The sequence below is a fragment of the Neltuma alba genome, unplaced genomic scaffold, assembly GCF_004799145.2.
Source record: "Neltuma alba isolate B1F8T4 unplaced genomic scaffold, ASM479914v2 tig00004148_pilon, whole genome shotgun sequence".
Taxonomy (NCBI): domain Eukaryota; kingdom Viridiplantae; phylum Streptophyta; class Magnoliopsida; order Fabales; family Fabaceae; genus Neltuma; species Neltuma alba.
In genome coordinates this window covers 17126-40731 of record NW_021633582.1, presented here as the reverse complement: position 1 = coordinate 40731, position 23606 = coordinate 17126, and the positions used below count along the sequence as shown (strand labels likewise).

General features: G+C 32.9%; 1 protein-coding gene and 1 pseudogene across 1 annotated transcript; both read right to left on the bottom strand.

The window, feature by feature from the left end:
- Positions 1–3630: 3630 nt before the first annotated feature.
- On the bottom strand, positions 3631–6324 carry LOC114743826 (putative receptor-like protein kinase At4g00960; annotated as a pseudogene).
- Positions 6325–7829: 1505 nt separating this feature from the next.
- LOC114743819 (cysteine-rich receptor-like protein kinase 25) lies at positions 7830–22150 on the bottom strand. The gene is made up of 14 exons (XM_028932033.1): positions 21095–22150; positions 19753–19896; positions 19537–19658; positions 19243–19453; positions 18862–19099; positions 18556–18694; positions 18114–18436; positions 10910–11703; positions 9461–9616; positions 9225–9349; positions 8915–9125; positions 8593–8830; positions 8361–8511; positions 7830–8223 (listed from the first exon to the last, which is right to left on the bottom strand). The coding sequence occupies exons 1-14, from the start codon at positions 21906–21908 to the stop codon at positions 7894–7896; spliced, it is 3996 nt and encodes a 1331-aa protein (XP_028787866.1). The 5' UTR covers positions 21909–22150; the 3' UTR covers positions 7830–7893.
- Between the last annotated feature and the right edge of the window lie 1456 nt (positions 22151–23606).

Here is a 23606-nt window from a genome sequence, read left to right as displayed (position 1 = left end):
ATTTAATCCTTTTAAATAATTTTGATTTTTATGATCTTCTCCCATAAATATCCCTCCGCATTGGTCCTTTTCTCTAATTCTTCCTTGATTTTAAGCATGATTTCATTGTAAATAACTTAGTTTTAAATAAATAAAATAGTTATCAGTAGTTTTAAGATTCATCTTATCTTATCTCAGTTTTAATTTAATTTAATTTAATTTTTTAAGTTTTTTTTCTTTCTCTCTTTATTTATTTCATCTTCACTTCTCCTCCCCTTTCATTATTGCCAGAAACGACACCGTGGGAGAAGAAGTTTTGGAAGCTGCTGAGCAACGCACCGTTTGGAGGATTCATCATCGTCTGGGAAGCAAGAGGCGCCGAAACGGAGAAGGGGCGAACTGGTTCTGGATCTTCTTCTTTCTCTTGATTCTGAGGGGAGATGCCGACTCTTGATCGGGGCTAAGCAAGGAGGCGAGACTGGATCTTCTTCCTCTGAAGGTGGCCGACTGGTTCTGCAGGAGGAGAAGACGGTCATTACGGTCTGGAAGGCCGCCGAACTGGTTTTGGGGGAGAGGAGCGTAACTGTGGAGGATCTGGTTCTTCTTCGCTAGACAGAAGGAAGGCCGCCGAACTGGTTTTTGCGGAGGAGAGGATTCATCATTCATCGTCGTCGTAAAGCAGAGGAGCGCCGAACTGGTTGAGGGACAGAGGAGGCCGAACTGTCCTGGACGATCTTCTCCTGCTTCACTGGACTTGAGGGTAAACACCAACTGGTTCAACGGATCGGACGACACTGAATCTAAGAGAGTGATTGGGGAAGAAGAAAGCTAGGCTCATCGTTGGTGTTTCATCACTTGGAGATACTGAACCAGAGCACAACTTCCCTTTTGTCATTCCACTCTGTCAGTTCGTTATTCCTTTTCGGTTCTAATCATGATTTTGAGTATGAACCTGCTGCTGAGACTGATTATATTCATGTGTGGCTAATTTCTCTTTTCAACCTAGAGTATTATGAAATTGTCTGTGATTTAGAGATTATTCCCACTGTTTAGTTATATTTTTATTGAATTCAGTTTGCTTAATCTTGTCTTTAATCATAACTTGCTTAGTGTTGTTTGAATACCATTGAGTTGGTTCTGGGAATTTATGATTGAACTTGACAAAGAGAATCTTAAATAGACCATGAGATTAAGTATGTGGAATTAGATTTAATCTATTTTGCAGCTAGGATAGATATATACCTAGAGGCTCCACATAATCAAATTAGAGTGAAATTGGATTAATGTGCACCTTATGTAATTGTGTGAGAGATTGCATAATCAATTGAGATAGAGTTGTAAGCGGACTGACAGCCGACAAGCACTTTTAACTATTAAGACTCTAGATTAATGAATTAAGTTTAAGTATGATTGATTCTGTGGGCATAAAATCTAAGGAGCAAATAATGGATTAATAACTCTAGGTTGTTCTTTCTACATTTGCTTAAAGTAATTTGATAAAACTTTGTTTAGTTTATTTTAATTTCTTTTCACTCAATCTCATAAAATTTTGATTTACTCAACTTAAACAAAAAGAGGATTTTTATTGTTTAATCATTGTTGACTAAATTCTTTGTAGACTCGATCTTGAATTGCCATTATTTATTTTTGTGACCTGTACACTTGCGGTGCATCTTAATATTTGGTAGCATCATACATATATGTTCACACAATTTCAAAATATATATATTACCTCTTGTCCTTAATATAAGAGGTTTTTATTTGGTCATAAATGTAAGATCCCAATCAACTTTGTCTCTAATATATATCTATTTTTTTCTCAAGTAATCCCTGTAATAGTTAAATATTTTAAGGAGTTATTATTAATTTGTAATTCAAACACATATGATTGATAAGGATATTTTAAGAATGACAACATCTATTTACTATAAATAACTAACTTTACCAATTTCGTTAATCTCTCTAAACTGAGGCTTATGTTAAGGGTCGTGGGTAGTATATACGTTTAATTTGAAACTTACATGAAATAAAGACGGTTGGTTAATCGGAGGTAGCAGTCTTCTTTCCAATTACTTCTAGGATCATAACATCAAAACTATACATGTATGATTTTTCCTAAAATTTCTTGTGTTTTATGTATTCCGGACACATATAACCACTATATAAACATTATAATATAATCAAATTAGTATAATATCTCCAAACAAATATAAAAAAATTATTTTACAAAAACTAAAAAATAAATTAAACTCTTCCAATTATATAAGTAGGACGAAGCGAATATTAGCATAGCCTTGGACTCTGAAGATAATTAAGAACCAAGTGGGGGAAACATGGAATAAATGCTTACTGTGTTCCCATGTGTCCATACTTTCTTGACTTTGATCCCGTGGTAATTTTTTTCTTAAACCAAAATCTGATATTTTTGTATTGATGTGTTGTCTAATAAAATATTACTGAATTTCAAGTCACGATGAATATAACTTTAAATCGAGAATGTTCGCGCGTGTAGATATTGGAGCAGGTTTTTTTTTTTTTTTAATCTAGAATTGTTTCGGCCAATTTAATCCTCTTTCCTTTTGCGAACATATAGAAAGTCTCCATTAAGAAAAGGACGAATCTACCAAAACAAAAGGGAAAGAGATTATTTTCTTACTAAAATAATAGCTTAATCAAATTGAGCGATAATATAAAAATTACAGGCACACTAGTCACTAGTGCTATTGATCAAGGATTTCGAAGGTTAAATCCTTTTAGGGCCAAATTTAATATTTTTCAAAACAAGAAAATAAATAAAAATATGGGACCAAAGGATAGCCAAATATAACCCCATTTAAACATAGGTGATAAATACTATATATACAATGGTGAATAACGTTGGAATACCAGCACAACAAAGAAACGTATATTCATAATAATATGATACTCTCTCCGATCCTAAATATAAAACATATTTTATAATGTAATTAATATTAAATATAAGACTTATTTTATAGTATAAATTATATTATAAAATAAGTCTTATATTTAGAATCAAAGAAACATTATTTTTGGAAATTGTCTTAATTTCAAACAGCACAGCACAAAAATGCGAGCCAGCATGTGGCACCAAAGTTCGCTGATCAAAGATTTGAGTACAGGTCGTCAATCAGTCAGGAGTCATCAATCGGTTCATCATTAATATGGGATTCTAATTAAAGCTACATCAAAATAATTACATCAAGCGTTCGACCAGTTCGCAGTTCAATATAAATATGAGATTCTAATTAATACTACATTTAATCCTAAATATAAAAATTAAAAAAAATTAATTTGTTAATAAAGGATTTAAATTTATTTTGTCCTTTAAATTTATAATTTTTTAAATATCTTTATTGATTACATATAATGAGAAAATTTTCATCAAATGATAGTTATGATATATGTAATTAGAAAATATATTCCAGATTCATAAAAACAGAAAAGAAAAGAAAAGGTATTTTTGAGAAACACTTTCAGGCAAGCTGAGATAAATTTACATATTAGCAGATTAAGGAGAGATTTTGGTTCTGTTATGATAAGAAGCAAGAAATTATAAGGAGATACACTCTTAATCAACCAAAAAGCAGTGCTTTTCACTGATCCATGACTTTAGCAGAGGCGAACCTCTTTTCATCGTGCGAAGAGTTCAGTCTGAGACATTTCATTCAAAGAGAACCGATTAGGATTCACAGAAGATCGATTCAAAAGTGATTCTGTTGCAATATTTTCACTTGAATTTTGTCCGCTGTGCATGAAGAATGCTGGTTCTCTTGGAGAGGGCAATTCAACGGAAGGATTACTAAGATATGAAACAGTTTGACACATTGTTGGCCTATCTTCTGGATTTTCTTGAACACATAATAACCCAATTTGCACGCATCTTACTACTTCACTTTGAGAACAAGATTCCATTAGACATGAGTCCAATACGTGTAATGGTGTTCCCTCCTTCCATTGCTTCCAAGCCTGCATTAATGTTCGTGTATTAGATACATATGAAAAAATGATCAGGTAGAGACAAGAATTAAATTGGACTTCATACTCACATGAGTCAAGAAATGTGATTCATAAGATCTAGCATTCCTTCTGCTGCTAATTATCTCTAAGATTATAACTCCAAAACTAAATATATCTAATTTCTCTGAAAATTGTCCGTACATTAAATATTCTGGAGACATATAACCACTAAAGAAAAAAAAATTAGTTTAATATAATAGATATACAAGAAAAAATTATGAATATTATGGATAAACATATGAAACAATAGGTAAAGATCAATCCTCAAGTTATTTTTTAGGATGAATGAATGTTCTCACAGTATACACAATGACGTTTTGTTTCAAATTCAAGCACGTACAAGTTTAAAAGATGCAGGTAATGAGGGTGCAACAAACAAGAGTTGTAAGACTTACTATGTTCCAACAATTCTATTTGTATTCTCTTGATCTTGATCTATTGCAACCATTCTTGCCATACCAAAATCTGATATCTTTGGATTCATCTTGCTATCTAATAAAACATTACTTGGTTTAAGATCACGGTGAATAACTTTGAAACGAGAATGTTCATGTAGGTAAAGAAGTCCACGAGCAATTCCACCAATAATGTTGAATCGTTCCAGCCAATTTAATTGCCTTTGATTTTTAGAATCTAAATGAAGTCAAGTCAAAATGGAGAAAATTAATGAAAATAAGAAGTTTAATAATATGAAAATTGCATAACGTTTAAATTTTAAAGAAGAAAAAAATGTGAAAGTAACATTAAAATATACCAAATAAAAAGAAATCAATACTCTTATTAGGAACATATTAGTAAATAAGAATTTTCTCTTGTTTTTCCAAGCAAAACCCCAACAAGGTGACTAGATTTCTGTGTTGGAGTTTGGCTATCAGCAAAACTTCATTCTTAAATTCTAATGCTCCTTGCAGAGAATTTTTTGAGAGTCTTTTCACAGCAATTTCTTGGCCATCATGAAGAACTCCCTGAGCAGAAGGCCAATGATTAGGAGATATATAAATCACTTCAATAAAGATGGAATCCCTTTTATTACCAAAAAAAAAAAAAGATGGAATCCCTTCATCCAAAAGGACAAAACACGAGAAAATTATTGTACCTTGTATACATATCCAAATCCACCTTTGCCAATTCTATTCTGGAGAGAAAACTTATTCGTTGCAGCTTCAATTGTAGTGAGATTAAATCGCAAGGACTTCAGCTTCGAACTTTCTTCGCCAACTAGATCAATACATGAGTAGTCAAAACATCATTAAGCATGCCAAAATTAGAACATTATTTTAAATATGCAGGGAAACAAGTATAGATTACAGTTTTGTGTGAGAATAGTTTGCCGGCTCTTTCTCAGCTTTCTCCTGAGCAAATAGCAGCTCAAAAAAAAAGCGTGGCTGAAATGATAGTGGAGGCAACGATCACAACAATAATTCGTGATCCAGCATGTCGTTTTCCTGAGTACATAAGATCGTCGATAATCATTTACATGTGATTAACTCCGAGGATAACAAAAATGGATTGCTTGTTACCTGAAGTTGCAAGACGAACGGCTGCTGGTACATTTGATACGTTGCTTACATTATAAAAGCGGTGCGTATCATATCTAACGTTACATCCGGCCAGAAAAACCATTACCCGTGGGATCTCCGCACAAAATTCCACACCCTTACTTTCATCTTGAACGACGCAAAACTCCTGAAACTGTCGTAAGGCCCTTTGAAAACACTGGCCACAATCTGAAACTGTCAAATCAGGCGTGCACTGTGCTAAGCCGTACAGCTTCTGCGTGGCCGTGACTGGAACTTCGTAGGTGGCAAATTTCTTATCAGGAAAGTTTGAATTCGCAGCTTTTGCGGTCACAATCCTTAAAAGAACCCATACTGTTTGATTGAAACGGCTCTTGTCAGAGATTTCCGTCTTGTTACCAGACCAAGCGAGGCCATCATCGACTATGTCATCGAACTTGAAGGATTTGCTGTTGTAACGCAACATGCAAAGGTCGTAGTAGATTATGAATTCAGTACAGTTAAGGCTAGAGGTTAAAGTTTTTTGGGCTGCGACTGAGACACAGTGTTGACATGTGGAGGAAGTGACGTCCCCACGGCAAAGAGCTTGTCCCCTTATAGGATTTGTGGTTACCCAACCAGCAAGTGAATTGTAGAAGCCATTGTCTTGGGTGGAATTGGAGCTGAGGTCGGAGAGGAGGGCTTTCACATTAGCTTCATACGTATGGTTAGGTTTGTTATCAGTAAGAGGGTAACAGTCTGATTCAATGAACTGGAAAGCTGTAACCTGTTCGGCGCCAAAGCTAAGCATTAGCGCTGGAAACATGAAAACGAGCACAAGGCATTTGATGCTATCCATCCTCCACTGCCAACTGATCCGACGATGATCACCTCTGTAATTTAAGTTAAGAAATGAGATGCAAATAATGATTCAAATGCTATCGAACAATGATGAACTCAACTAATTTTAGGACATTTTTAAGGCTAAGAAATGTCATGACTATTCTCTATTGAAGGTATGTGATTGATAGAGAAAGATGACTGGTAGATTCGTGGAATTTGCGTTTCGATCAGCATTGATTCCAATCTTGACAAACAACCCTGTTTATATCTCCCACCTTACCTGGACCATCCTCTGCCAATTCAGTCAACTATAGGCATACAGTAAAGAACAAAAGAAATTGTTCTATTTTGAAGTCAATGGTAGAATCGTATAGTTTGGGATAGAAAACATCAATTCAAGCTGGAAGTCCAAGATTCCCACCACAAATAACACAACAAAAACAAAGCCCACCACGTGGGATGGGCTACATAAGTCTTACAACGTCATTTAATTCTATTCAAGCCAGATCTTAGAAATAATTATCAAAATAAATTAAAATGTACATTTAAGTAGAGATATATTTGCTAAAATATCACTTTTAAAGCTAAAACTCATTGAAGCAAGGATACTGAGTGCTAAATTCTAAATAACTATTCAGCGAACGTGGCTATTAATTTTCATATGAGAAAAAAGAGATTACTAATTCTATTTTAATTAGGAATCCATGGGCCCAAAGCGAGGAATACATGGGCCCAAAGCTAGGAATACATTTTAGGTTAAGCTTTTCTAGATTCGACCCATCAGCTATTTGGGCTTAGTTAGTTTTGTTCATGAACCATGTTTTGAGAACTTTTAAACGACACTGATGATAAATTGTGCATTTTCAGAGAGGGTTATTTCTTCGTTATTTTGCCAAGAACGATTATCAAACTAATTAAAGTTATCAATATTTGTGGTATTATCATAAATTATAGAGTTCTTGAAGCTTGTTTCAAGGGTTTTAATATTCCTTCAACCTGATTTTCTAGCTTGCTGGACGATGCAATATTTTTTTTTTTTAGAACTGTTTTAAATTGATGTTTAGGGAGAGTTTTATTTCCTCTAATTTCTTTATTTGTATGTAGTTTTCCATTTTCAAAAGCTTACACTAATCTCGTCTTATCATTTTGCGCTGTCTGCATAATTTGCATGCAATCTCGGATACGATTATATATTGCAAAGTAATCAAATCGATTGCATTGTGTCAAAAATAAATGAACCAATGTTAAACACATCAAATTACAATTTATGCACTACGTACAGACCCAAGAGATTTGGGTTGTGCCTCCAACATACCATCAATATAATACTACAGAGCAACCTGCTAATGTCGTTGTAACTTACTGGCATAAAAACTATTCTATATATAAGAAGTTATGGGTTTGATCCCGTTTATAACTTCAAATTGTTAGTGCTTATCCTTTCAAATAAAAATAAAAACTATAGAGCAACAAAACAATCTAGAATATGAATATTGTATAGTTACAATTTTTTTCACATATACGTAATTAATAATCATTAGCGAGGGAAAAATTTGCTGATGGACATCTCATTAATGGTTGAGGAGACAGAGTAATTGGTGGAGTGATCAGAATTGGGATCATGCATATGGTTTCTTCTTCTTCTACCTTGCATGAAAAACGCAGGTTCCAGAGGATATGGCAATTCAACTGTAATGTTGCTAAGATATGAAGCAACGTTTCCCATTGTAGGCCTATCATCTGGATTTTCTTGAACGCACAATAAACCAATCTGGATGCACCTAAACACTTCTTGTTGAGAATATGATTCTCTCACTGCTGGATCCATCAATTCCTCTATTGATTCATCCCTCCATTTTCTCCAAGCCTGCAACAATTTATATATTAATCAGTATAAATGTTAAACAATGTAGTTAATTAATCATGTTATTAGCTTAATTAATTAGCCTTCTTTTTATCTATGTACATGAAGATACAACGAAGGCAGAGAAAAAGAACACTCACATTGCTCAAGAGATCATCAATGCGACATGATTCATAAGAATATGAATTCTTTCTTCCACTAATAATCTCGAGCATCATCACTCCAAAACTAAAGACATCGGATTTTATAGAAAAATATCCGTGCATTGCATATTCTGGAGATATATAGCCACTGAAAATATATAACTTGTTAGTACTTGAAAAATTATTGATATAAAAGCATGGAAGGAGGAAAAGAGAATTTTGCACTTACTATGTTCCAACAATCCTGTTTGTGCTTCCTTCAACTTGGTCTAGTGTTATTAGTCTTGCCATACCAAAATCTGAGATTTTTGGACTCAAGTTACTATCTAACAAAACATTACTTGGTTTAAGATCACGATGTATGACCTTAAGACGAGAGTCTTCATGTAAATATAGGATTCCTCGAGCAATTCCTTTTATAATCTTAAAACGTTCAGGCCAAGTTAATTCCCTTTGCTTCAAAGGATCTGAACATAAACCAAACAGCGAAAAAAGAAATTAACTAATTGCATTCTGATATATTGAAAACTTTCATAGACTGTATGACATACCAAATAGGAAATGGTTAAGGCTTTTGTTAGGCACATATTCATAGATAAGTATCTTCTCATCATCTTCAAGGCAGAATCCCAGTAACCTTACTAAATTTCTGTGTTGAAGTTTAGCTATCAGCAAAACCTCATTTTTGAATTCTTCAACTCCCTGCGATGAAGTTCTTGACAATCGCTTCACAGCTATCTCTTGTCCATTAGGAAGAACCCCCTAAAAAACTTCAAGCCATCAGTTAAAATCAACTCATGAAATTTACAAAAGGAAAAAAAAACCATTAATTTATTGTCTTTAATTTATCGCAATTATCACCTTATAAACTTCTCCAAATCCACCTTTGCCAATCCTGCTTTTTTCAGAAAAATTGTCCGTAGCCACTTTAACTGTAGCTATGTCAATTTGCAACGAATCCATTGTGGTAATAATTTCAACCCCAACTATAAAATAACGTTAACGCGGAAACATATGTAAGAATCCAGTTGGACTATATGCAAAATCTAAAGGACGTAATTTTCTATATTAATAAAAAAGTATTATATATTGCTTACAATTTTCTGAGAGATCAGTGGCTTTTTGTGATTTCTTCTTTGAATTTGAATTTCTTCTAGGCACCATGTAGAAGCACAAAACGAGAATCGCCACTAGAACAATAATGGAGGGGACAATAATTGCAATAATTTGTGTCCGCAATTTATTGCTTTTTCCTGCACGAATCAGCTTCCACGTATATATCACACATTGGATGACATTAACAGCCACATGCCATTGAGAATGCATGTCATTTTTTCCTACCGACCAGAACTTACCAATTGAAAGTGACAGTAATTTTTGGGTAATGGCAAGATAAAAAAATATTATTAAGCATATATATTTTTTATTTTCATTATCAAACATTTAAATAAAAAAATCCCACAAAAAGAAGTTTGAAATTACTAAATTTTATATAAAATGTTTTTATAAAAATGTGTTGTTATTTGTATATTCAGTATTGTCAAAACCTATTAAAGTGTTATTGTTAACCCTCATTTGAAATTTAGTAATTTTAAACTTTTTTTCAATGGGAATTTTCCTTGAATAAATTTATATTGAGTATATAAGTTTCATAATATTCCATGGTTAACACTTCCAAAACTTGTTTCACGTGTCATATTTTAATAAAAAAAATTTATGTAAGTTTTGTGATGGAAAGTTGCTTTCAGCATCCATCGATTAGTATATAAATACAAAAAAATATTATTAAGCATATATATATTTTTTATTTTCGTTATCAAACATTTAAATAAAAAAATCCCACAAAAAGAAGTTTGAATCGATTAGTATGTAAGTTGTGTGTGTGTGTGTGTGTGTGTGTGATAATGGAGTAGGCCCAAATGGAAGTGTGGATAAAATAATCTTCAATTTTCTTTCATGATTAATGTGCTTGTATCATGTCCCCCGCCTACCGCAGTTTCTAGCTTATCAATTACTCCTCCGGTCCTTATTATAAGACCCAATTTGACTTTTTATTTGGTCCTAATTATAAGACCCAATCCATTTTGTCTATTATATTTATGCATTTTTTTCCAAGATAATCCTTCTAATAATGATAGTTTTAGCTAATATACTTAATTAGCAAGGATATTTTAGGAATAACAACACTTATTTATTATAAATAACCAACTTAACTTGCTTCCTTAATCTCCTCAAATAAGTCAATTGGGTCTTATAATTAGGACGGAGGAGTATTATTTTTCTAGGCATGATCGTTAATCTAAAATAAACGAGTACAACTATTGATCAACTAAATCATAAAAGGAATACGGATGGGATTGATATTTTATCTCTAATAGTAAGAGTAATTTTACGCAAACAGCATAATATTAATAATTATAATTATATTTTCGTCCAAAATCCAACTGAATTTATATGTATTGACACAATATTTTTTTTAATTTTTTTTATGAGCCAGACATATGCACTGAATATTGCCAAAAAAAAAAAAAGGTTTAGCCACTGACCGTTAGCCGTCGCCGCCGGCGTGAGTGTCGACGTTCCGGCATGCTGATAAAATGGATATGTTTCATAGCGAATAATGCAACTGGGGAACATTACACTTTGTCCGATGCTACCACGGCAACACGACGTCGTAATCTCCGCTATGGCATCCCTGACACACCGCTTGCAGTCGCCGGTGGCTAAGTCCGGCGTGCACTGAGCCAGGCCGTACAGCGTTGTGTTTCCAGATGCGTCACCTTGCTGAACACCGAACTTTGAATCAGATTTCCCAAGAGCCTGAGCTGCTCCATCTATCAGATCGTTCAAAATAGATCCCAAAGTATCGTAGAAACGCCGAGTTCGTAAAAGCCCAGGGTCGCCTAACGGAATCTTGACTTGATATCTTGGCCATTCTTCCATGGCAGAGAAGATAGACCTGTAAGAATATCGCAGCAAGCACTCGTTGTACCAAATAATGGCTTCTTTCGCTGAAGGACACGATGAGCTTATCCTCTGGGTGGCGAAGTTAACGCACTCGCTGCACAATGGATACGGCACATCGCCGCGGCACACGAAGAGGCCGTATACGGTGTTTGTTCCGCCGCGGCCGCCGACGGTGGTGTTGTAGAATCTGATGCCGCCGGTGGCGTTGGAGGAGAGAGAGGAGAGAAGGGCGGCGAGGTTGCTTTGGAAGGTGCCGTTCGGAGTGAAGGTGATATTGGTTGTGCAGTTGAAATCGTTGAATACAGAGGCGGCTGATTGGGTGGTGCTGAAGATGAAGATGAAGAAGAAGACGACGACGAAAGCAATCATTTTGCTGAAGAAAGAATAATTTTTAGTTAAAGCTATAGTGAGCGGTAATATAGATATAGAATTTTTAGGTGATGATTACAGTAGGGATCAATTATTTATTTATTTATTCCATGCAGTGTGAATGACTAATTAAATATTTAATTTGAGTAAATACATGAACGTTCAAATAAAAATTTTCAGGCATACTTCGTGGGGTCTGTGCATGTGAGTACAAGAATCGGGAAAATCACATAAAAGAAGTTAAAATTTGTAATATTTTAATTCAGTTATTTAATAGAATGCTACTTCGTACTTTTTTATACTTCTATCCGATATCCACTGGCACTCAGTTAAATTTAAGTAGACTCGAACAAATGTTTATATAAACAGGTCTCGAGGTAGTAACTACTATATGTATGTGTGTGCTATTATGAAATTTATCATTCACTACTTTCTGTGCAAAATTAGACCTAGCTAAAACCTTCGTGGACTCAAATTAGAATTTTAGTCAACTAACATGATATTAGTCGAATTTGTACTTATCAATAAGTAACGTTCTTTTTGTTTGTGATGTATGAATTTCCCGTATTCAATTTCAAACGAGTATGCGAGGTCTTAGATTTTAAACTGTGTTATATCGTAAAACAAAACAAAAAAACAAATGCTTAGGATGCCGTAAATAAAAGTAACCATTTTTTTCATAATAGATATAAATAAATGTCAGAAAATCAATTTTCGACCTGCAATATTTAAAAGGAAAAATTTCGTTTAAGGATCGCAGTACAGAATTAATTTCAAAAAGCTTCCAAAACGTTCTGAAACTTTACTGTAGGACGAAGGGGGCAAATTGATATTAATTCCACAAAAAAACGATACTATTGCCCCTCATTATACTTATTACAGGATAACATGTAAATGGACTAATTTCAGTTGTAAATAAAGGTATATATGCAACAAATTGTTTAGTCCTACTTGCAAATAGGTTCTTCCACACTTGTTCATTCATGGATACCTTCTTCAGATGAAGGAGGTGATATGTAAATAGACTAATTTCAGTTATAAATAAATATACATATGTTACAAATTATTTAGTTTAACTTGCAAATTGACTCTCCCACACTTGTTCACTCACGGACACTTTCTTCATGTCGTAAAAGGACTACTTTCAATTTTAAATATATGTATATATGTTACAAATTGTCTAATCTCACTTGCAAATAGGTTCTCCCACTTTTATTATAAGGGGCAATAACGTTATTATTTTGTGAAATTAATATCAATTTACTCTCTTGGTCCTGCTTCAGAAAGTTTTAGAGATTCTTTAAAATTAATTTTGTACCGCGGTCTTTAAATGAAAAATTTTCTATTTATTAAAATTTTTAATTTTCAATTTTGTTCCTTGCAAATGGAACACTTTTTTGGTTTTTGGCCTTGTTGTAAACGGAACATTGGAACCGTTTCTTTTTCAATGATGGCGCTGCATGGTCATGGATATTAGACAAAAGAGGATGTGATTGAGGTGAAAGTGGGGCCCAACTAGACGTGGAAAATTAGCACAAAGCTTTTCAAAACTGGCTATGTTCAAAACCCGACAGGCTGTGTGTGTGCATCCACGCCATGGAAGCATGCATGCATGCATATACATATATAAATATATATATATATATATATATATATCTGTGTGTGCGCCTTGGATGAATGTAGTTGATTATCTGTGTGTGACCTTATCAAATTGCAGAATGCCAGTCAGCTTCGTCAACTCTTTGCGCCGGCGGCTTCATGGCCAGTTGCATGGGAAAGCAGATCTGACATTTATAATCTTCGGAAATAAAAATTGCCAAAAAAAAATCCCAAATTCATTACTACTTCATATTTTTAATATAAAAATTGATTTAATTTTATTTTAATCATAAATATTATCTAAATTTACTTTATTTTTCATATTTATTTATTTATTTCAAAGATAGTCCTTGTGATAATGGTAGTTCTAACCAATATACTGGATTAGTAAGAATATTTTAGGAAAAATAATACCTATTTATTACAAATAACTAACTTAAAAATTTTTCTTAATTTATCCAAATTAGTCAACTAATTTTTATATTAAAGACCGGAAGTAATACTATTTACAAATCGCTCAATCTTTTAAAAATAAAAATTGTTACAAAAATCCAACAACCAAAAACTAATCACAAATTTCGAACAGTAATTTATCTCAAATTCCAACAAAACTTGTCTTGCTATTCATAGAGGAAACTCGGTTGATTTGTCTTCTTTTTTTTTCGAGTTTTTGTTGCAATAAATTTCAGTATTATTAAAAAAAAGTATAAAGTTACTTCTTTTATAACAAAGTGTATAGTAGATCTTATCTTCTTTAATTTCCAACGTATAAAAAAAATGGTAGATCTTATATTAAAAATAATAGCAATAACCCAACATCATCAATACCACAATGTGTCTAAATATATATTAGCATCTCTAGCTATTAATTCCAACTTATCTGTTAGTTACTTCAACAGTAACATCTGTTATGCTTAGATGGGATTTCAAATTTAATTTGTTCAAAAGACTTTTCATTTCATATTAAAGTTGCATTCAAGTCATTCATTTTAATTTATACATTATAATAAGCCTCTTATTTGTTTTGGAAACAAGTTGGCTTACATTTTGGTTTTTGCGAGTTTGCGTGTTTTGATTTGATAATAATTTAAGACATTCAGGGCCCCCGCAGACCTTAATAGATATAAAAAGACTACAAGGAAGGTCCCAAGAAATATCATATATTCATATTATATTCGTTCTTTGTCTCTACCATATAAAAAGAAGTTGATCTCGAATGGTCCTAAGAAGTAAGAATGATAAGATGTACAGTAATTAAACATTTGAATTATTTTTAAATAATTTTTTATAATGGCATGTCAAAAGTTTTTCTTTTTATTTATAACAAATAATTGTGTCTTTTTTATTATGTTTAGTTCATAATTCTTTCACAAATTCGTATTTCATATGTAGCTTAAATTTGTTGCTCACTACGTACAACGTTAAAGTAAATTAGTTGAACTGCATGGAAGCTAAATTCAAATAATGCTTCTCTCGTTTTTTTCCCCCCCTCCTTTAATGCTATTTTCAAAGACATCAAGTTACTAAGTAACATCTGGAAAACTAGTAACTCTTGATATTTTCTGCTTCAAAATTAGATATCTCATTGAACCACACTGTTTTCTAAACGACTGTCCGTACCATTAACAAAACATGCTAAAACTCAAGGAGGCTCTGATACAAAATAGACATGATTCATTCATTGCAATATGCTTTTTTTTAGTACTTTTTAATTTACTCTTAATCATTTTCATGAAATTAAATTTTGTAAGGTATCCTATATTAAGAATTAATAGCTTATTTCAAAGGGAAAGAGAGGATGCAAAAGCCTCTTTTTTTTTTGGGACTCAAGATGCAAAAGCCATTATTTAAGCTAAGAGTAAACGAGAAAAAATGCATCATTTGAAATAAGTGGCAAACATACTGTTTCATTAAATTTTGTAAGGTGCTCGTATCTTATATTAAGAATTCATAGGTAAGGTTTGCTAAATATGAGGAAAGGGAGTAACAGAATTTGTTTATTCATGTATTCTTACAGATACCCTTGCATTACCACATCAATATGAGAAATGAGTTAAGATACAAATTTGTTTCAGAAGTTTTTGCTTAGGAGTATTGGACACTCAAGTTTTTTTGTGTGTTAATTTGCTTCAAAAATTTAAAATCATAGCAATATTATGACCAACTATTGAAAAACTAATGTTAACTATTAAAATAATAACATTGACTATTAACATTTTTAACAGTAGAGAGTAATATTGTTACAATTTTAAACTTTTAGAACAAATTCTTACTAAAAACACTTTCAGGTACTTAGCACTCCTAAGTAAAAAATTTTGTGATAAATTTGAACCTTAACCTGATGGGAAAGTACCAAAGTTGTACACCAAAATAGCATTATTCATTGGTGACATTGTTACCTCCTCCATGTAGGAAATAATTGAGGGGTTTCTTTTGATCTTAAATATAATATGTTAATCAACTTTAGCTCTCAAATTTATAATTTTTTCCTAAACAAAAGATAATTTACATTCATTTATAAATCTGAAAAAGTTAATTTTTAAGTTGTGAAAAAGGACTTGTAAGTAATAGTAGTAATATTTAAATTATAAAATATTCTTCGAATAAAAGTAGTAATATTTTTATAACGTAAAATAATATTTATTTCATCTCAAATGTTTTGATGACAACTTGGCTAATTCATTTAATGATGCCTGCAATTGGTCAACAAGTTCATCATTTTCTTTGTTAATTAATAATTGCGCTACTCATTTAAGCATTCAATGGCTGGCGAACATCCATCAATTGAGTTAGATGTTACTAAATCAAATTAAACAAATATTCAGAATAAAAAATTGGAAAGTACTTTTCTTTATGAATAAAAAATCCAAAGTAATGAAGCTTTAAGAAAATCGCATCTTCAACATTAGGAAAAAGGTAAAAAAAAAGAAAAGTTTCAATTGACTCTGTTAATTTCAAACTTTATGGCTATGGCTTGTAAAGGTAAACACAAACATGATAAATACGTAATTCTATTCATGGAACTACTTTAGCCATGAAAATTAAAAAAGTTCAGGGTGGTCAGACCTATATTCATAAAAAATAGAAGCAGAATTCTGAACAGGACAATGAAAATGTGTGATGAACACATGTTCATTTTGACTACTCTGCTGTAACTTATTTGTTCAATTTTGATTTGATATAATTCAATTCCTATAATTTTAAGCCAATTACCACTTGATCCCTTAATTTTAATTCGATGCAACTCTTCAGTTTTGATAATTTTAGTCAAATGATTAGTTTTACCAAACTTAACAAACGCACGTATTCTTGGTCTCCTCAACTAGTCCACCACCTGAGTTGCTTCCCCTCTCCCATTGGTGAACTAAGATGATTGGGCCAAAATTGGCCCATATCAAAATGGGCTTATTTTCAAGGGGTTGAACTCATCATATTCTCAACTCTACTTTTAAGGCCATTTGTGAATCTCCCTGATCATTGATAGAAGAATAACAAAATATATACAGGTGAATTTAAATTAACTATCGTCATTTATCTCTTGCGCACTTTCCTAAACTAATCAACCTTACAACTCGTTTGGCTGAATCCTCGAGATCAGAGTCCAAGGAAAGGAATGGAATGAATAGATTTGTTGATGTGACTATGAATTTATTTAGCACGGCAAGCAAAAAAAAAATTGATTTTCCTATTTAATACTTCTTTGATCTTTAATATAAGATATAATTAACTACTTTAAACAGATTAAAGATGTTAATTAAATTAGTTAATATGCTCTATTTTTTTCTAAAATACCCTAAATATATTTCTCAGTTATTCTGTCCTTCTCCTACTTGATCATTGTTGAAAAAATATCAATACATTAATTTAGAAAAAAATTTATAAATATATAAAATAAGTCTTATATAAATGACCAATATCAACTCCTCAATTAAGTGTTACGTTAAGAACCCAAGGAGTAGTAGCCAAAAGTTTTTACATTTCCTTCTTTTTGTTATTCTTCCGGTTCTTAATATAAGACATATTTAACTAATTTGATTAGATTAAGAAAGTTAGGTAAGTTAGTTAATTATAAGAAATATGACATGTTTTTTCTAAAACATCATAATAATCTTTTTTAGCATCCTCCCTCTCTCTTTTACTTGATTATGAGAAATAAGTCTTATATTTAGAATCAAAATTAATTCAACAATTAGGTCCCATATTAAGAACCGGAGGAGTATTATATTACTCGCTGGCAAGACGCAACACAATAAAGCATATCAAAACCCCACATCTGACTCATCAACCCAAATCTTTCTACTCATATTCGGATAAGAGAATAAAGCAAACTGAAATACCATATCTAGTCCTTAAGATAAGAGTGAGATAACAAGTTTGAGGATATTAAGAAAATTCATTAAATTGGTCATTTGTCATAAACTTATGTTGATCTCTCTAAATTTTCCTCTTCCATCTTATGTACTAAATGGTTAGAATTATCCCTTGGCAGAAAATCATTACACTCATCAGAGATATTATGAAGAAAGATGGGTGACAAGATGGTTTGAGATTTTATATTTAAAACTAAATCTAATCCTTAACTAACTCTTTTATTAAAAACCAGGATTATTAATAAATTTGATACAAAGGTCAAGAACACTAATCAAGAATCAAAAGAAACATATAAGCTTGGAAGTAACAGCAGGAAAAGTCAAGAGCTAGCATTAATCAGCTGCTTAAAATTGATGAAGGAAGACAGAAGCAGAAAAAAAGACTTCTCATTCCATATATCAGTTACATGAACGTGTATGAATATAGAAATGAAGAGTATAGTTTCACCGAGGCAAGATCTCTGTGATGGATATTTCATTTGAAACCACTGTCTTGGAGCTCTGAGTTGTTTGATCGGAACTACATTCTGTTGACATAGTTGGATTTAAATGAATTAAGAATGGTGGCTCTCTTGGAGATGGCAATTCAATGGAAAGATTACTAAGATATGAAACAACTTCAGCCATTGTTGGCCTCTCATCTGGATTCTTTTGAACACATACGAGCCCAATCTGAACGCATCTCATTGCTTCTATTTGACAAGAAGATTCCATCAGACAAGGGTCCAATATTTGTAATGGTGTTCCCTCCTTCCAATGCTTCCAAACCTAAAATGATATATCAAATAATGAGATGATAAAATCCATGGTGCTCGAATTTCTTTGCATCAGATTAGATATGAAAATAAAATTAATAGAAACGATAAGTGACATAGATTAATACTTACATCAGCTAAAAGGAATGATTCATAAGATTTGGCATTCTTCTTGCTGCTAAGTAATTCTAAAATTATAACTCCAAAACTAAAAACATCAGATTTTTCTGAAAAGTGTCCATATATTAAATATTCAGGAGCCATATAGCCACTATAAAAAAAGAAGAAGAAAATATCGCTATTAGTACCATCAAAACATAAAGAGATCAATATTGTGGATCAAAAAGAAAATAAAGAAAAAAATCTTGGCTTTACACATAATTTATGCAACCTTTTTGGGGAAAGGCACACAGAGAAAATAAGAAATTTAGAACTTACTATGTTCCAACAATTCTTTTTGTACTTCCTTGGTCTTCATCTATAGCAATCATTCTGGCCATACCAAAATCTGATATTTTTGGATTCATCTTATCATCTAATAAGATATTGCAAAGTTTGAGATCCCGATGAATAACTTTAAGCCGAGAATATTCATGCATGTAACAAAGTCCTTGTGCAATGCCTCTTATGATTTTGAAACGCTCAAACCAATCGAGTACTCGTTGCTTTTCAGGATCTATATAATTAAGTCAAATAATTATAAAAATCAATATCGGTAACAAATTAACTACTGGGAGAACATAATCCATAATAATAAGCATGTGCATATGTAGAACTTTAACTAATATGTAGAAATGAGGTTAGAGGTTTTATACGTACCAAATAAAAAGAAATCAATGCTCTTGTTTGGCACATATTCATAGATAAGAATTTTCTCTTGCTCTTCCAAACAAAATCCCAATAAGGTCACTAAATTTCTATGTTGAAGTTTGGCTATCAATAATATTTCATTCTTGAATTCTAATGTTCCTTGTCCAGAACTTTTAGAAAGTCTTTTTACAGCAATTTCTCGTCCATCAGGAAGAACACCCTGACAAGCATATATAATTGAATTAGTATAAATGAAAACCAATCATCAGTTAATTTAGCATTATTATTTTTAGGATATTTTACCTTATAAACTTCTCCAAATCCACCTTTTCCTATTTTGTTCTCTTCAGAAAACTTATTTGTTGCAACTTCAATCGTTGCCAAACTAAATTGCAAGGAGTTCAGGGATGAACTTTCTTCGCCAACTGGACCAATATGAACATGAGAATACCAAAGTAAGCATGCCAGAAATAATTAAAGATTTTCTTAAGTTGAAAAGTAAATAAGTAATATAATTACAGTTTTCTCTAAGAATAGCCTGCTTTCTTTTCCTTGTAACTTTTCTCCTTAGCAGATAGCAGCCCACCAAACAAAAAATTATCATTGAAACTACGATGGGGACGATAATGATGACATCAGTTTGTGATCTGCTAGCACTTCCTCCTGACGATTACATCACAAAAGGTAAATTTATCACCTAAGGTGTAATTTAGAGCATATGATAGCTCACGGCGAAAAATAATGTAATGGAGAAAACAAATAGTATTATAAGATTTTGTACTTTTTTAATCAATTTTACCATTGTGCATGCTCTTTAAGTTACCTTTGGAAAAGGGAAACACTTAAGTAGCCTAACAAATTAAAAGAGCATATATAATTGCTCAATCTAAGGATTTTTCCACCATATCTTCTCGCATGGCGCTTATTCAATCCATTGATCCTGAAAGTTTATTATCACTTAATATTATATCAATAAATAAAGGTGTGCATTTCGCTATCCCTTCTCTTAATATTTTATTGATTTCTCTTAGTTGTTCTCTCTCCCACTATCTATCAAACACAGTAGATGAGCATACGAGCAACACGAGACGCAGCTTTCAATCCTCAACTCACCTTTCAGATTGGCAAAAAGCTATCTTTATACTCCTTCCTATCTTTTACCCTATGGGGAAAAATTATAGGGATGAAAGAATATTAGGGGGGGAAAATTTTAAAGAAAGTTTCTCTCCTGGTATTCCCTTTCCACATTCTATTTTGCTCCCACTTTTACCTCCATTTAAACAGAGAAGTAGTGTATGCAAGCTCTGGTAATTAATAAAAATTACTGCCTCTGATATTAAATATGAGATCCACCATGTAGTGCAGACGTAGTATTAGTTAGAGGAGTCGGTTGATTACCTGATTAACTAGTTAGAAAGTTTTATAGTTAGTTAGATATATTAGGTGAAAAATTTAATATTTTAAACAAAATATGTTAGATCATAAAACATGCATGAGATCTTAACAGTAAGGACAGGAAGGAGCACATCTTAGGATTTTTTTTTTTTTTTTGAAAATTCCAAATCAATTTACAGAAGATGTAGGTGAATCATCAGCAATTGCTTTGATGTCACATGAGCTTAAGAAATTAATTATGTCCCAATTAGACCCAATGAAGATAAAATTTCAATTAATTGATAATACTGAATATTGAATTGTTTTCTTAAAAAAAAGTTAGATATTTTAAAAGTCCATAAACTTTGAGATCCTTATAAAAGAATTTTCATATGACCACTTTGATCTTATCTGACCACACATATTTGATTAGCCAAACTTTTCAAAGTAATCAAACGCCATAATATAAGATTAAGTTTAGAGATACCTTGTGATGAAGTAGTATTGGTAGATGGAGCGAGAGCAGTAATGATGGGCAATGACAATTGTAATGAATCAATAACTGTAAGATCATAGAACAGAACATGATCAAATCTAATATTGCAGCTGAATTTGATCACTCTCCCACCAACCTTGTTCTCACAACATACTGATATATCCGAGATTGTCTTTAGCAAACAGGCGTCACAATCTTGCTGAGACAAATCAGGCATGCACTGAGCAAGACCGTAAACCGTTCGAAACTTATCCACTGTCGCATTTCCCACAGCCACCTTACGATGAGAATCACCAGCCGCAGCTATACTTTTCAAATTCAGCATCAGACGATCGAGCGAATCTTTGTACTTGTCTGGATCTCTATTTACCTTTTCTGGGTTGCTACTAAAAGCATAGTAAAAGTCAGGATATTGGTATATCCCAGATATTGAAGGATTTGAGTATCGAAAAATGCACAAGTCATAGTATCCAAATGCTTCCTTTTGATTTGGACACAACTTTGGGAGAAGGATTGTGGCATTGTTTATGCAACTGCGGCAAGTATCTGGCTTCACATCTCCTCTGCAGAGACCAAATGCTTTAACTGTGTCAGGATCTTGGCCATAAGAGTAAGTGTAGAAGCCATAGTCAATTTTCGTGTCGGAAGTGAAATTAGAGAGAAGGATATTGAGGTTGGTGTGGTAGGAACTTGTGTTTGTGAAGTTACCACTTTGATCGAAGCATTTGTAATATACGAAAGGCTGGGCGGTGAGAATAAGAAGATGAGAAAGGAAAGAAACAAGAGCCAAAGAAATGATAGACATGATCACGAAGGAATGACAGAGACGAGCATTTGGGCTAATTTTTTGGACGGGTGGTAACTTGTTGGTAATACCACTTATAAGCTGTTTGGGTCACAGAGAAAAAAAAGCGAGACAAAACTACTTTCAAATAACAGATTCGATTTCCTACCGCGAATCTGAATGGGCATTAACATATATCTGAAGAGCTACTTATGAAGTTTAAGCGACTGATTCTCACAGTCACATTTTACTTCTCTAAAGTAGTAGAGCATAGGGGTATTCAATTTGTTCCGTCCCGGTCATTCCGTTCTGATCCCGGTGAGTTCGGGATAGGACAGAACAAAAAAAATTTCGGGACGCGACAGTAACCGGAAAGGGACGGGACGCGGGACAGGGTCGTCCCGTCCCGTCCCGTCCCGTCCCGGGATTTTATTTCTTTTAAAAATTATTTATTAATAATTATTATTAGATTATTCAATTTACTTATTAATAATAACTTTTATTTTTATGGTGATTTGTAGCTCTTAAGTTGTAGTATTATCTCAATAAAATCTCCTTCCTCAATAAAATAATTCATAAAGTCATTATATAGTGTTTTTTTTACGGTATTTTTTTTTTACAGTATTATTTTTACACTTTTTTTATGCTATATAATTAAGCTTTCTACGTAATATTTTTAACTTTAAAAGCCCAATAAAAAATAAATATTATAACATAAAAAAATTCATATAAAAAATTATAGTATCTTTCTTTTTTTTATAAAAAGAGGGAAGCGGGACGTCTCGGTTCCGTCCCGGTCCTGACAGGACCGGGACAGGACGAGACACGGGACAAAATCCTTGTTCCGTCTCTGTTCACCGGAACGGGATCGGGACGGGCCTGTTCCGATTCCGTCCCGTCCCGTGAACACCCCTAGTAAAGCATGATGAGGCCCACCGACCACTCTTCTCAGTCTTTTCCTTGTCTCATCACAGCATTGTGAGGTTCATCTTTTTTCTAAAGAGAGAGAAATGATATGATAGCATATGCAAAAAAGAAGAAATGACAGCTATTGTCTTGTTTTGACAATGAGTGGAGGGACCGCAGTCAATTATGACCAATGGTACGTACGAATATCGCTCGATCCTTTTTACGTATATCGCTCGATCTTATCCTTTTTGAAGTTTTCCCAGAAAACAAAAAACCTGCTTTTGAAGTTTTGAATATAACTCCAGTTAAACTTATTGATTGTGGAGCTGCAGAAAGATTGAAGGCATTACGGCAGACATAGACAGCAAAAAATAATTACTGGGCGCTATCTGTTTTAAGGATATGTTTACGAACGCCCAAACAAGCTATTAGCTTCACGGGGTAACAATAATGGGTCAAAGATTCCATTAATCTTGACTTTTCCGGTCCCCGTCCAGAAATAAAAGGTTCCGCTTCAACTTTGTGTTTCTCTTACTTTCTCCTATATATAATTAACAATGGTGAAGATGCATATCTGACCTGTGCTTTTGAAGTTTGTGGCGTAAAAAGGACGGGAAAAAAATCCCATACTTTTCTAGTTTTAATTTACAAAAAGTTTCCGCGTGTTGAATTTTTAACCTGGCTTCTTTTCCTTTTCACTAGTGTGTAGGTTTTATATACCTTATAAGAGATAATTGTATCTGAGATAAGCAAAAATTCGAAGCTTAATTTGTGATATTATGGTATGAACTAGCCCCTTCTATTAGTACT